The sequence below is a fragment of the Macrobrachium nipponense genome, chromosome 29 (assembly GCF_015104395.2).
Source record: "Macrobrachium nipponense isolate FS-2020 chromosome 29, ASM1510439v2, whole genome shotgun sequence".
In the NCBI taxonomy this organism is placed as follows: Eukaryota; Metazoa; Arthropoda; class Malacostraca; order Decapoda; family Palaemonidae; genus Macrobrachium; species Macrobrachium nipponense.
The window spans coordinates 26,976,307-26,990,545 of record NC_061092.1 but is presented as its reverse complement, the minus strand read 5'-3'; the positions used below and the strand labels follow the sequence as shown (position 1 = coordinate 26,990,545).

General features: G+C 36.8%; 1 protein-coding gene across 1 annotated transcript in view; it reads left to right on the top strand.

Annotated features, from left to right (window-relative positions):
* LOC135206206 (aryl hydrocarbon receptor nuclear translocator homolog) overlaps positions 1–14,239 on the top strand; it is a 180,697-nt gene that overhangs the window by 139,172 nt on the left and 27,286 nt on the right. Inside the window, 1 exon segment of the mRNA XM_064237544.1 lies at positions 3,649–3,806. Coding sequence (XP_064093614.1) covers positions 3,649–3,806 — 158 coding nt within the window.

Here is a 14,239-nt window from a genome sequence, read left to right as displayed (position 1 = left end):
AGCCAAGTTCATAAAATGGTTCGTGTAATGAGAGCCAAGTTTATAAAATTTTTCGTGTAATGAGATTCAAGTTTAAAAAATGGTTCGGGTAATGAGAGCCTATTTTATAAAATGGTTCGTTTATTGAGAGTTTATAAAATGGTTCATGTAATGAGAACCAAGTTTATAAAATGGTTCGTGTAATGAGAGCCAAGTAGGTTTAACTATAAGGGTCACCACCTTCAGTTTTTCGAGCTGTAGGACAGTGGTTCTATCCCCGATAGATTTTTCAGGTTTTGGAAGAGAAAGTGTTCGTAGTTTGTAAACTGGTTCCGTCCAATAAGAGCCAAGTAGATTGAAATGTAAGTGGATGGGGTGGTCACCCCCTTCAGAGGTGAGAGGTTGCTGAAACCCCTCACTTCTTTGTAGGAGTCCTCTCCTCTTCTCTACGTTTTGTTATTTCCCCTTTGCCTCCTCTTACTTTTTTCTAATGAACCCCGTATTCCTTGGACGCCTGAATTTCTTGAATTTTAAGTCAATGGCTCCTGTGGTGGGCTTGTTCCATATGAATAAGGTTTGGGTTCATTTTCTGAATAACAATATTAATAATATGGAAGGACTTGTTCTAAAGGGTCCACAATAATACAAAGTGTAAAAAGTCCGTGTATAATTTTGAAGACTTTACAGAAAGCTTTCGAACCCTTCCCTGGGTTCATCTTCAGGGAAGGGTTCGAATGCTTTCTGTAAAGTCTTCAAAATTATACACGGACTTTTTACACTTTGTATTATTGTGGACCCTTTAGAACATTATATATACTCTCGTGATAGAGAGTTTTTCCCCAATAGAAGGACTTCTTCTTCAAGTGAAAAAGAGACCAAGCTTATGAGTGCGTTTTCCAAGCACGCTTTGATAATTACTTCATGACTTTTTTTCGGTCTTTTGTTCGCTGGAAGGGTCGTCTGGCTTCATAAATCACTCCGAAAGGTTGTGATCTGGAGCTGTCAGAGATAATTGTCTGTCTGTGTATGAGGGAATTTCGTTAGTCTCAAATCCAAGATGGAAGGTTTCTGGAAATATATATTTATAGACCAGTTTTTTTTTCATATCTGTTTCTCATTCCGGTTTTTGTTAGGGAATTGCATTATTTTCAAATCCAAGATGGAAGGTTTCTGAAAGTTTTCTGAAAGAAATATAGGGTTTATTTATTTCTTTATTTATGTTACTCCTGAACATTCATATTAAAGGTTATTATTTTCAAGAGGGAAGTATTTCTTTTCAGAAAGACTAAATAATAGACACTCCTCTTTAATTTCACGAAAGCTCGTGGTCATTTGTCTTAAATATGCAAGAAAGCGTTCCATCAAGAAAGGATAATAATATAAACTAGCCATTATTATTAAAAATATCAGTACAAGATTCTCTGTGGTTAGGGGGAAGGGGTGAGGAAAGAGGGTGGGGTGGGGGGGGGAGAAGAATGTGTAATTAAAATAGTCTCATTGAGATTCCAAGACTGGCAGTAGTTTTTTCAACAGGTGTGGGATATGGCTTGTTAATCAGCTAGTCTCTCTCTCTCTCTCTCTCTCTCTCTCTCTCTCTCTCTCTCTCTCTCTCTCTCTCTCTCTCGTCTTGAAAATTATGGAGTAGATGATGGGTGGTGTGTACCTTTCATATAGCTCTCTTCCTTATTATATATTTATTATATATTGAGTGTTCTGCCAAATATATTGCACAAGAGTGAAGTGTATTCTCTCTTCCTCACCCAACCCAATTTGAAGTTTCTTTCATTTGTATGGCATAAGGGAATATCGGGGCTATGTGTTTATGGTCTCGGTTGTCTGATTGATAGTGACTACTAAAACTGGCGTCGCAACATCTAGATGTACGGTTTTAAAGACTGTTAAGGTGAAGGTGGTGATCGGTTTATTATGCATGCAGTATCTGGTATTAAGTTAACAGAGAGCAATGAGTCAGTTATGAAAATAGATTTTCTGTGGACCCTTCATGCATGGTGAAATTGCATCCCAACTCGGGCAAGGAAAAGGGAATTTGATGTTGGTGAAGGTGCATGGATTGTTATGGTTACAATCTTTAAAAGTAGTTCGTAGGAGGGACGAGATTGTTCCGTGGATGGGTTCAGTACAATTGGTATTGCATGTAATTGTTTTAAGATTCGATGTTAATGGGTCTTCCTCCTATTGTGAATGCTGTTCATTATAGTAAGAAGCGATTGCATTGAAAACATTCATTCTTGTGTTTTTTGTTTTATGTTTTTACGTTTTAGTTTAGTTCCCCTTTTTTGTATGATGATGATCTTGATGTATTATTGTTGTTGATGTTCTTGTACCCTTGAATGTTTAGAAGCTCCTTTTTTTTCTTTATGTTTAGAAAGAACCAGTTGATGTTGTACCCTTGAATGTTTAAAGCTCCTCTGTTTTGTAACTGTGTTTAGAAAGAACCAATTGATGTTTCCGCCCCCTGCCCCTGCTTATCTGGTGTCATGAAATGAAGAAGTGATTTTCAATCAGTTCATTACAATTCTTTATTAGGGAATAAAATGTTGTTTTTATACGCTTGTCCAGAAGATGGATTCTATTCATATACCCTTTTTCAATGATAGTGCTAATGTGCTCAAACTCATAATTCAGATGTGTAATTATCTGTAATTTTAAGTTATTTGTTTCCTATGTTTTATAAAAAGGATAACGATAAAGAATAGTAAGTATTTGAATGAAAGTGTTTGATATTAGTAAATGTATTTGGATGAAAATTAGTGTTGATTTTATTAAATTTTCATTGCTTGTATTGGCTCCAATTGGAATAGAGGCTTGGATGGAGAGCATTTGAAATGGAAAGCCATTATTAAGTATAAGTGCATTCATATAAAAAAACTTATTATATGATATCTAATTAATTATTTTAATCAGGTTCATTTTCGTCAGGTATAGCAAATGTTCATCGTTGTTTTTATTTATTTTGGTTGAAAGATTTCTGCTGAGTAAATTACCCAGTTAACAGATAAATGATATTTACAAATCTGACTGTAGATGAACAGGGAGTGTTACATAGCTGGATTTTAGTATAACCATAGACAGACTTACAGTAGATGAGATAGGTGATCCAGTATCACTCCTAAGTTTTCGGGATAGGAACCCTTTTAATCCTTATGATCCATTTCGAAATAAGTTTATATAAAATGCTTCTAGAAGTGAATGCTAGCATATGAATAGATATATTTACTAATTTATTTTACGTGAATAGATATATTTACTGTTTTTCAAATAGATGCCTAGTATTAACCAAGTTTCCGAGTTGAGGATTAGTTGACCAGAGGAATCTCATAAAAGTTTTGGAAGGATTTGAAACATGCTCTAGAAGTGAATGCCAACGTGTGAATAGATTTATTTACTTTTTTTTTTAGTGTATGGATGCGTAGTTGAACCTAAGTTGAGAGTTGTTTTAACAAGAGTCTCATAAAAAGTTTCGTGGGATTTGAGGTGAATGCCAGATTATGAGTAGATATATTTACATTTTTTTTAAATTTAATCTAGATCTCCAGTGTATATTTATTTACTCTTTTTGATAAAGCTCTCTTTTTTTAGAATCCTAGTTTAGGCAAAGCATCGTTTTCAACTGAAAGTCTTACTGATTTCTTGTGCTGCCCCCCCCAGGGAAAACCACTGCGAGATCGAGAGACGGAGGCGCAACAAGATGACGGCGTATATCGCTGAGCTCAGCGATATGGTCCCCACCTGCTCGGCGTTGGCGCGCAAGCCCGACAAGCTGACGATCCTACGCATGGCCGTAGCGCACATGAAGGCTCTACGCGGTTAGTAAATTAATACTCCCTCTTACGTTTCTTTTTTCTTTCTGGATCTTTTAGACCTTTGTTACTACCCTTTGTCTTTATTTTCAAGCTGTTCTCTGTTTATCTGTTCTGCAATTTTTTTATTTTATTTAATCTTCTTCCATAAAGTATTATTTTATTTTTTATATTTCGTCTAATTCCACTTTCACATGTTATGTCTTTTTATCTATTTTGTTTATTTTTTAAGTTTGCGATACACTTCAATGTTTCTCTCGTTTTCTCACTTTGATTTTTCCGTCTGTTAAGGAATTTTGGCTAATTTCATGTTAATGTTAGTTTGCAGGTGCCAGGTAGCTCATTTGAAAATGACAGTGCTTCAGTTATAAAGAGTTGGTCTTTCCTTATTTAGGGTGGTTGGATGGGGGACTTTCATTTCACACTTGTAGAAATTAGTCCTCATATATATATATATATATATATATATATATATATATATATATATATGTATTTGTATGTATGTATATATATACATATATATATTTACATATATAATATGCTTGCTCTCAGTACTTGATAACAAAAGTCCTTCAATCACACAGCAAAAGTATAGCTTCCTATGATTTTCCCGCTGCCCTCTCGAGCTGTTTTTATTTATTTATGATTTTTTAAATTGTATTTCAAAGATGCGTCATGTCGACTTTGGGTCACCAGGTTTTTTTTTCTTTCTTTCTCCGTCATACCAGTTCAGTTCATGCGTTCATTTTGGATCATTTGACAAGGGAGCATTTTTTTTCCTTATAAATCATTAGTGTTTTCATGACCCTCCCAAGTTATTTAAAAACAAGTTCAGATAACTTAAAATTTCAAGAAGAGTCAGCTTTTAGCTTTTAGAGTGTGCAAGTCTGTTGCCATCAGTTACAAGTTATACATAAATGTTCTTGGTCCCCGTCATGTGACATCTTTGAAATGTGGTCGTGAAATCCCTTCATCTTCCTCCAGAGTCCAGTTTATACACGTTATGTTAGTGTTAAGGAATCAAGACATGTCTTTAACACGTTCGTTCATCTAGATTTGGCTCAGCTTTGATGCCCAAATATTTGCCAGACATTTCGAAAATATTATAAAACGAAATTTCCTGCACATTTAGAAAATCCTAACGCACACTTTCAGCCCAAACATATCTTGATTCCTTATATGTGAATATAGAGAATATTTTTCATGTGTAGCATAGATTTAGAGACATGAGAATGTTGATACCTTAGGCTGTAAGCGCGGACAAGTGACTTGTGGTTCTAGAGAATATGATTTATTTATTATAAGAAGGACCTTAAGACTCTCTCTGTCGTTAATTAGTGTTAGTTCTTAATGGAATAGATTCCATGTCAACCAAGTGAACCAACCCAGCGACAGGTTAGCCGGAATGCTAAGATTTTGGCACAAGGTAAACCACAGTGATCCTGTTGTTTTCACAATTTCACACTCATGTTTCAAATCGTTCCGAGCACTGAGCATCTTTCAAAGGCACCGAATTACACTTCTCACTTCACTTGACACTGCGTCATCTGATCGACAGCATCCGAGAGCTTCCTTTTTGGGGAGGGCTTCCTGTTAAGGAGAGCTTTCTTTTGAGAACTTCCTGTTAAGGAGAGTCCCTTTTTTTGGGATCTTCCTTTTTAGGGAGAGCTCCCTTTTAAGGAGAACTTCCTTTTAAGGAGAGCTTCCTTTTTAGGGAGAGTTTCCTTTTAAGGAGAGCTTCCTTTTAAGGAGAGCTCCCTTTTAAGGAGAACTTCCTTTTAAGGAGAGCTTCCTTTTTAGGGAGAGTTTCCTTTTAAGGAGAACTTCCTTTTTGGGGAGTTTCTTTTTAAGGAGAGCTTCTTTTTTGGGGAGAGCTTCCTTTTAAGGAGAACTTCCTCTTTAGGGAGATTTTCCTTTTGGGAAATTCCTTTAAAAGGGAGCTACCTCTCTGGGAAGAGCTTCCTTTTTGGGGAGAGCTTTCTTCTGAAACCAAGCCCTGTGTAAAAACTGTAGGCTATGACACCTGTAGATAAAAAGAGTAGTTCACTGTAGTTTCTGTCGAGATCTAAAAAATGTAGTGCCGTCAAGTACGGGGCACTGAAAGTATATCACTGGCACTTAGTTATTTGTACTTCGTGGGTGCATGTGTGTGTGTGTATGTGTGTGTGAGAGAGAGAGAGAGAGAGAGAGAGAGAGAGAGAGAGAGAGAGAGCATAACCAACTGCTTGATAACCTGAATAACCACGCTTATATTCTACGATTTGTGGGGTGTGAGTGTGTGTATGTGGAGAGAGAGAGAGAGAGAGAGAGAGAGAGAGAGAGAGAGCCGCTTGATAACTTTATTAACCAAGCTTAGACTACGATTTGTGTTTGAGAGAGAGAGAGAGAGAGAGAGAGAGAGAGAGAGAGAGAGAGAGAGAGAGCAATGAATGCATTCTCTGCAGCGGACTAATGACCCTAATGGGATCATTGTAGCTTTCGTTATTACTCGGCCTGCAACAGTAGTAGTGGCCTGTTATGTTAAGGCTCTCGTGAAGATCTTCATTAAGCTTAACAGAGGATGTTAAATATGCCCAGTTTAAAACCTAATGTCAGAATGGGAATAGGAGGAGGGGGAGGAGGAGGAGGAGAATGAGAATGGTAATAGGAGGAGGGAACGCATGATTTTGTATTTGTCCCTCGCAAAGCTAAAAAAAATTCTTTGTTGTTTATTGAAGCTTTGATCTTCGGACTAGAAAATTAGGGGTGATGAATATTATAGACTTTGTTTTTTTCTTTTTTGGAATTAAAGATTACCAGTTTTGAATTTGTAATATATGGATGTTTTACATGCGTACTTATGTTTTTTATATGCGTTTTATAACCCCTAAATGTAACCAAATTTATGGAAATTCTCTCTCTCTCTCTCTCTCTCTCTCTCTCTCTCTCTCTCTCTCTCTCTCTCTCTCTCTCTCTCTGACAGATATCACACTAAATATACAATCCCCCGTGAGAATGTATTATTTCTACTCGGTGGATTGTACAGACTTACTTAATAGCGACAATAACTTCATAAAATATTATAATGAACATTAGGGAGTAGATGTGATGGTTTTTTTTTTTATTATATAACGATTCCTTTATTATTATTTTTTTTCTATTTTCTTACCTGCAACAAAAGTGAGAGGCAATAGTGAACAGAGAGAGAGAGAGAGAGAGAGAGAGAGAGAGAGAGAGAGAGAGAGAGAGAGAGAGAGAGAGAGAGAGAGAGAGAGGCTAGGCTTGGGATGCTTGTCCACTTGTTGATATGGCATTTATTATTATTATTATTATTATTATTATTATTATTATTATACTCAGAAGATTGACCTTATTCAGATGGAACAAACCCACAAAAGGGGCCACTGACTTGAAATTCAAGCCTCCAAATAATATTAGGGTGATCATTAGGAAGAAGTAACAGAAGGTAATGGGAAATACAGGAAGAAGAGATCACTTATTAAAAAGAATAATTAAATCAATTAGTAAGTAGAGAGGAAAAATATCCTTTTAGACATGTTAATACATTGTGTTTGTTTTGAATGCCCTGATGCCTTATGCGTTTCGGGCGGAATTATGCGTGACTGGTAAGTGCGTTTGTGATTGCTTATACATACATACGTATATATATATAGTATATATATATATATATATATATATATATATACCACACAAATACTACATACATACACTTACTATATATATTTATGTATTTATAATTACATATAAATATTTTATATATGTATAAATTCTATCTGTATATGTAGTATATATATTTATATTTATATCTCTACTGTATTCTAAAATAAATGTTCATCTCTTGTTGAAACAATTATTTAAATCTAAAATGGACCAGAGTAACGACCCCCTCCCGCCTTTTCCCGTCGGAATCCATCTCGAGCACCGAACAGGGCAGATCCACCGCTTCTTGCTCTTGCTGTCCTGCTAGCAACATCTGCTGCTCTCTTGTTCTTGTTCTCGTTGTGATTGTTGTTATTGTCAGGAAGGATGGGACTGCAAATTGGCTTATGTGTGTTTTTTAATTCATTGCAATCACGCAGGAGCGAGTTCAGTGAATGACCGTGAAGACGTGTGAATAAAAACAATAGCGTCGAATACGGCTTGCTCTTGACAAAAGGTTGGTTCCCTCCCTCCTTCCCCCGAGAGAGAGAGAGAGAGAGAGAGAGAGAGAGAGAGAGAGAGAGAGAGAGAGGCAGGCGTGAGAATACACTATCGAGGCAGTCACAGATGAGTGTCCACGCTCAGGAAGTTGCTCTTCTTAAGAATGGCAATGAGGGAGGAGGAGGAGGAGGAGGAGGATTCCTCCTCCTTACCTCCCCACAAAAAAAAAGAAAAAAAAGGATATGGATGAAGGAGAAGAAGAAAGACCAATAACCCTCGTTACCTCCTCAAAGGGAGGGAGAAAAAGTTATAAAAAAATATGGATAGATCAGAGTGAGACATCTTCGCAACTTTGCCTCTTGCAGGTTCCTCGTACCTCTTCATTTATCTGTTAATAAATAAAATTTTAGTGATGGAAACTCGTGTGAAATAAGAGACTTGGCGAAAAATAGCATCGTAATTATCTTTATTTTAATAGTAGTAAGCGTTTCCCTTGGTCTGTTTCTGAGAATATCATCCTTATTTTAAGCATTGATGTTTCCCTTGGTCAGTTTCTGAAAGTATAGTCCTTATTTTAAGTAGTGGTGTCTCCCTTGGTCAGTTTCTGAGAGAGTAACTTTCCTACTTTGAGCATTGATGTTTCCCTTGGTCAGTTTCTGAGAGTATAATCCTTATTTTAAGTAGTGGTGTCTCCCTTGGTCAGTTTTTCAGCGACTTATGACGTCTTTTTTTCTTTATGTACGAGAATAAACGAACAACTTTTTTAATAATCTTCTCAGTAGAAATTCAAAAAATTGCCGCTTTTCCTCTAAGCGAATTATTGCATTGAGTATGCTACCTCCTTATACGATATGCAACACAGAATATGTTATCCCGGTAAGCTAATTACATCTCAAAATGATATCCTTCTAAACGAATGACAGCACAGAAAGTTAATTATTTAAACAAATAAACATAACAGAATGTTATCCCTTACACAGAAAGTTAATTATTTAAACGAATAAACATAACAGAATCTTATCCCTTTAAGAAAATTACAGCAAAGAATGTTATCCTTATAAGCGACTAACAGCACAGAATGTTACACCTTTAAGCATATTGCATACAGCACAGAATTTTTATCCCTTAAAGAGAAGTACACACAGCACAGAATATGTTATCCCTTTAAGCAGATTTTGTTATCCCTTTAAGCGAATATAACAGTACAGAATGTTATCCCTCTGAGCGAATTACAACATACAGCACAGGATATACTATCCCTTTAGGCGGGGTGCAGAGACTGTATCTCGTTTCGTGGAGGATGCATTGCAGTAGAGCTGAATTCAGAACCTCGCGGTGTTTTTTTTTTTTTTTTTTTTTTTTTTTTTTTTTTTTTTTTTTTTTTTTTTTTTTTTTTAACCTGTAGACTAATGTTCCACTTTTTATATATAGCCTTTTTTTCCCTCGGCCTCTGACGCTTCTGGGGATCGACTAGTGTGATTGTGGGCAAGTGTTCTTTCAGGATTTCGAGTTGAGTTTTTATAGACGGGATTCCTTGCTCTCTCTCTCTCTCTCTCTCTCTCTCTCTCTATCTCTCCTCTCCTCTCCTCTTCTATCTCATCTCTTTCTCCTCTCTCCTGCCTCTCTCCTCTCCTCTCTCATTTCTAGTGTCCTATAAGCATAAAGATGGTGATACGCAGAAAAACAGCTACAGTAATATCGCTATACTTGGAACTCCAGGTATATAATAAGTTTTAAAACAATCCAGATATATAGGAAGTTTTAAAACAATTGAAATTAATTATTTTGGAACACAATAACTCTCGAGTTTGCTTAAAACACGACCATTAAGCTTAAATAAAGCAATGAAAGGTGGCAGTTTGGCAAAAAATTGCCAGCTGAAAAATGAAAATTCAGAAGGCTTGGGATAAGGGACTTTGGGATGACCCACAAAAGACCAGTCTTGAGGTCTTTGTCCTTCCCTTGTGGCAGTGGTTCCCAAACTGGGGCCCACGGACCCCTGGGATTCCAGGAGAAATCCCTAGGGGGTCAAGTGACACAATGTAAAAATGAATATTTTTTTCAACTCCAGAACAAAGTTGTGACTTTCACCAATTTTACTTTGTATTGAATTTAAAGCAATAAAAAAAATATTGAAAATATTTTATATATTAACTTATGCTTACTTTGTGCAGGAATATGCATATATTAAATGTACTACGTTGTCCTGGGTATCCCCGGTATGGTAATGATAACTTTTGACCGGCTGGGATCTTGGGCTGGGACTCACCGTATTTGGGGGGGTGGGGGGATGTCCTTGGTATGGTCAGATTTGGGAATCGCTCGCTGCCTTATGGGATCAGAAAGTACTCCGCATGGACCCAGCATTTGCAATCGGAAGGACGATATTTGATTTTTATTTTTATGGGGGTTTACCCCTTTCTGTAGTCATATGAATTTTATTTATATATCTTGAATGCCGTCAGTATTAATTTGCGGGTTTATTGTGTTTATTTTACATTCGTTGTCGATTCCCAGTAGGTGAGTATTTATATATATATAGATATATATATATATATATATATATATATAGATATATATATATATATATAGTATATATATATACTATATCGCTGAATAGTCACACAACTTCACTGTATATATATATATATCTCGCACCTACTCGTGTTAGGCTTCAATAAGACGGGGTGGTTTAGATTCCAGATTCTTTAATTTACAAAGTACAATTCACCGTGAGGCAATTAATTCCTTGACACCGTTAGCCTTTTAGTGGGTAATAATTAGGTTCAGAACGACACTCGACCAGGTGAACTTCTTATAAGACTCTTATAAGACCCTTCTGAAATTCAGCGTTTACAGAGCTTAAGGGAAGGGAAGGGAAGGGGAGGAGACAAGGGAAGGAGAGCGAATGACAACAGGTTTGAAATGATGTGTAAAAAATGAATGAAATAAACGATAAACCAATAACTAGACGCTAAAATTCTCTCTCTCTCTCTCTCTCTCTCTCTCTCTCTCTCTCTCTCTCTCTCTCTCTCTCCAATAGAGGTGCAGATATTTACGAGTTGGGGTGAAAGGAAGAAAAAGGCTGGGTAGCGTTGTTTTAGTTGATGGCTAGGAGGACCAGTCACGAGTTTGTTTATGATAAAGTGTACTCTCTTTGTTAGATATTTGCATATGTGAAAGTGCAAACACGATTTGATTCGGTTTCGTAAATTTGGAGCAGACGTTTGTGCTTTTTTATTTTTATTTTTAGCTCAGGGACACGCGATCTAGGTTATGCACGGAATGGATATATGTAATCTGGGTGATACTCATTCACATACTGGTGTATTATATGAACACACAAACATTTATTATATATGTGTGTGTATATGTAAGTATATAAATTTGAAATTGGAGCAGTAAGAGTTTTTTTATTATCATTATTTTGTGGAAAACAGCTGAGATACGTGTTCAACTTCTGATGCTATGTTTCAAAGCGATTTAGAACGTTAGCGTCATAATTTTCTTGTTCTAACACATTATATATATCATATACTATATATAAGATATCTATATATATTATTATATATATAGAGAAGAGAGAGAGAGAGAGAGAGGAGAGAGAGAGAGAGGAAGAGGAGGAGCGAGAGAGAGAGAGAGAGAGAGAGAGAGAGAGAATTTAAAGGTACTAACTGAAGGTTAAGGTATAAAACTGTCAATGTTAAATGACGTTAACGTTGGGAAATTATTTCAGACTGCAGACTAGGGCCTTGAAAAAGATTACACCAGGTCAAATTAGGTGAAATGACACCTTGCTTTTTTTTCTGGATAGGAAATATTTGGTCGTTTCAAAGGGTAGGAAATGCTTTAGGCCTTTCTGTGATTTGGGCGAACTTTATTTTGGGCATTTCTCGGGATAGTAAATATTTGTGCATTCCTGTGGATAGTTAATTTTTTTGCTCTTACCTGTAGATACTAAATATTTGGGCTTTTCTCTGGATAGTTAATATTTGGGGTACCTTGGAAAGTGTTACTTATAATGGTTACAAGGAGAAAGATGTTACACTTACAACTTGATAGTATTAGTAATAGTAGTAGTATATATGTGTATGTCTATAAGTGTGTGTGTGTGTGAAGTAGATGGCTTTAGGCGGGGTCAGATTAGTAGGAGGAGGAGGAGGAGGAGGAATTTGGCGTGGTCGTGGTCGCCATCGGCCTTATACTCTTCCACTTTCCCCGACCTGACCTACACACACACCACAGTTGCCACCAAGGGCCACCACCTGCTGCTGTGGCTGTTACCTCCACCTCTACTGTTTCACTTCGAAAAAGTCTCCCCCCCCACCCACCTCATTACTGGCACACTTCTTCGACGTCACTTCGTACGGGTCTCTCTCTCTCTCTGCTCTCACTTCCTGGAAGGTATGATAGAGGGGTAGTGCCCCCCCTCCTTCCGTCTTCTCTCTTGCCTTCTAGGAATCTCTCTCTCTCTCTCTCTCTCTCTCTCTCTCTCTCTCTCTCTCTCTCTCTCAAATTGATCAGTCGTGGTCAAACTCCAGAGATTTGCTTTTATAGTTCGGTGAAGTTTAATATAGAATTTTAAAGTATCAGAAGAGCATCTCTCTCTCTCTCTCTCTCTCTCTCTCTCTCTCTCTCTCTCTCTCTCTCTCTCTCTCTCTCCGGGGTGGGAGTGGCTCCTATCTCCGGCACCCTGATTACTGCACTGCATCTTAAGTCATGCATTAAAGTACTATGCATGACCAGAAGGGCAGAAAATAAGTCTTCGGTATATACTGCGGGGTAGAACTAGTGCCCTTCAGTTAATGTGTGATATTTCATTAGGAAATATACAGTTTGGCGCTTGGGCAAATTATGCTCTCTCTCTCTCTCTCTCTCTCTCTCTCTCTCTCTCTCTCTCTCTCTCTCTCTCCTGTTTCTGTAGTTACTTGCGTCCTTTGTCTTAATAGTGAGTATGTAAAAAAGGCTCTCTCTCTCTCTCTCTCTCTCTCTCTCTCTCTCTCTCTCTCTCTCTCTCTCTCTAAGGTTATATAATAATTCAAGATGACTGAAGGGAATGTAATAATTACACAGTAACGCCACGTAATATAATGTCTCGGATGTTATATATAGAGTACACAAGAGGCAAGAATTCCGTTCCCGAGTAAGCTTGAAGCTTTCTTAAAAAAGAGAAAACTAAAACTGAACTCTTATTAGAGAGCTGCTTTGTCTAACTATATCCATGAAATTCAGCTTGAATGAGGATACTTCGAATTGATTGCTACACTGACAAAAAAAAACTGCGCAGTTGCATTGCAACAACTTTTACGAGGAAGATTTTTTTTCTTCATTCATGGAAGCGGTTCACTATATAAAAAAAAAACTCGTAAGTTCACTTATTTTTAATCGTGCTGTTGGGTTTTTTTTTCCTCTTGATCATGCATATGACTTTGGGTACACGGCCTTACTTCATGCGAAGCAAGAAATCTTATTACAAAAAGTAATAATGGTAGTAATAATGTTAATAATGTAAAATTATACGATGAAGTGATGAAAAAGTGAAAACTGCTTTAAATTCTCTCTCTCTCTCTCTCTCTCTCTCTCTCTCTCTCTCTCTCTCTCTCTCTCTCTGTGTAGACCTGAAGAGCGAGTTTTTTTGTTTTTTGTTTTTTGGCGAGGAGAATTTATAATGATTGACATCAGGTTTTAAAAATGCGGAAACAAAAGGTGTTTAGTTTGAATTGACAAAAACTAGACCTTATTCAACTTTCATCACTCGTGAGTTTGCTCTGTGTTATTTAAGCCCCTGTCATGTACTTTGAGCGGTGATTCGATTCGGTTGTATTTTTAGAATTTTGTATTTATTAATTAAATTTTTTCCCTTTCTGATAACTGGTCTCTTCGTCTTGTATTTCCTGTTGCATTCTGTTAGTTCTTTCAAATTAACACTATTATTTAATTTCTTTGGAAGCTTGAATTTCAAGTCGGTGGCCCCTTTAGTGGGCTTGTTCCATATGAATAGTGGTCATCTTCCTAATTATAATAATAATAATAATAACAACAACAATAATAATAATTCAAAATAGGGATCGTCTTCTGAATGATAATAATAATAATAATAATAATAATAATAATAATCCTCAAAAGATGGACTCCGTATCGTGTCCTTGCTTTCTGCTCTGAAGAGCAAGAGCCCGTGCTGGCTCAGTGTCACGGTTACTGAGGTCTTCATTTTCAGCACTGGCTTTTGGAACCCTCTTTCCTGTTGGGTTTTACGTGGCGACCAAAACTTTAGCAAGTTCTTGTTGACTGGTTCATTC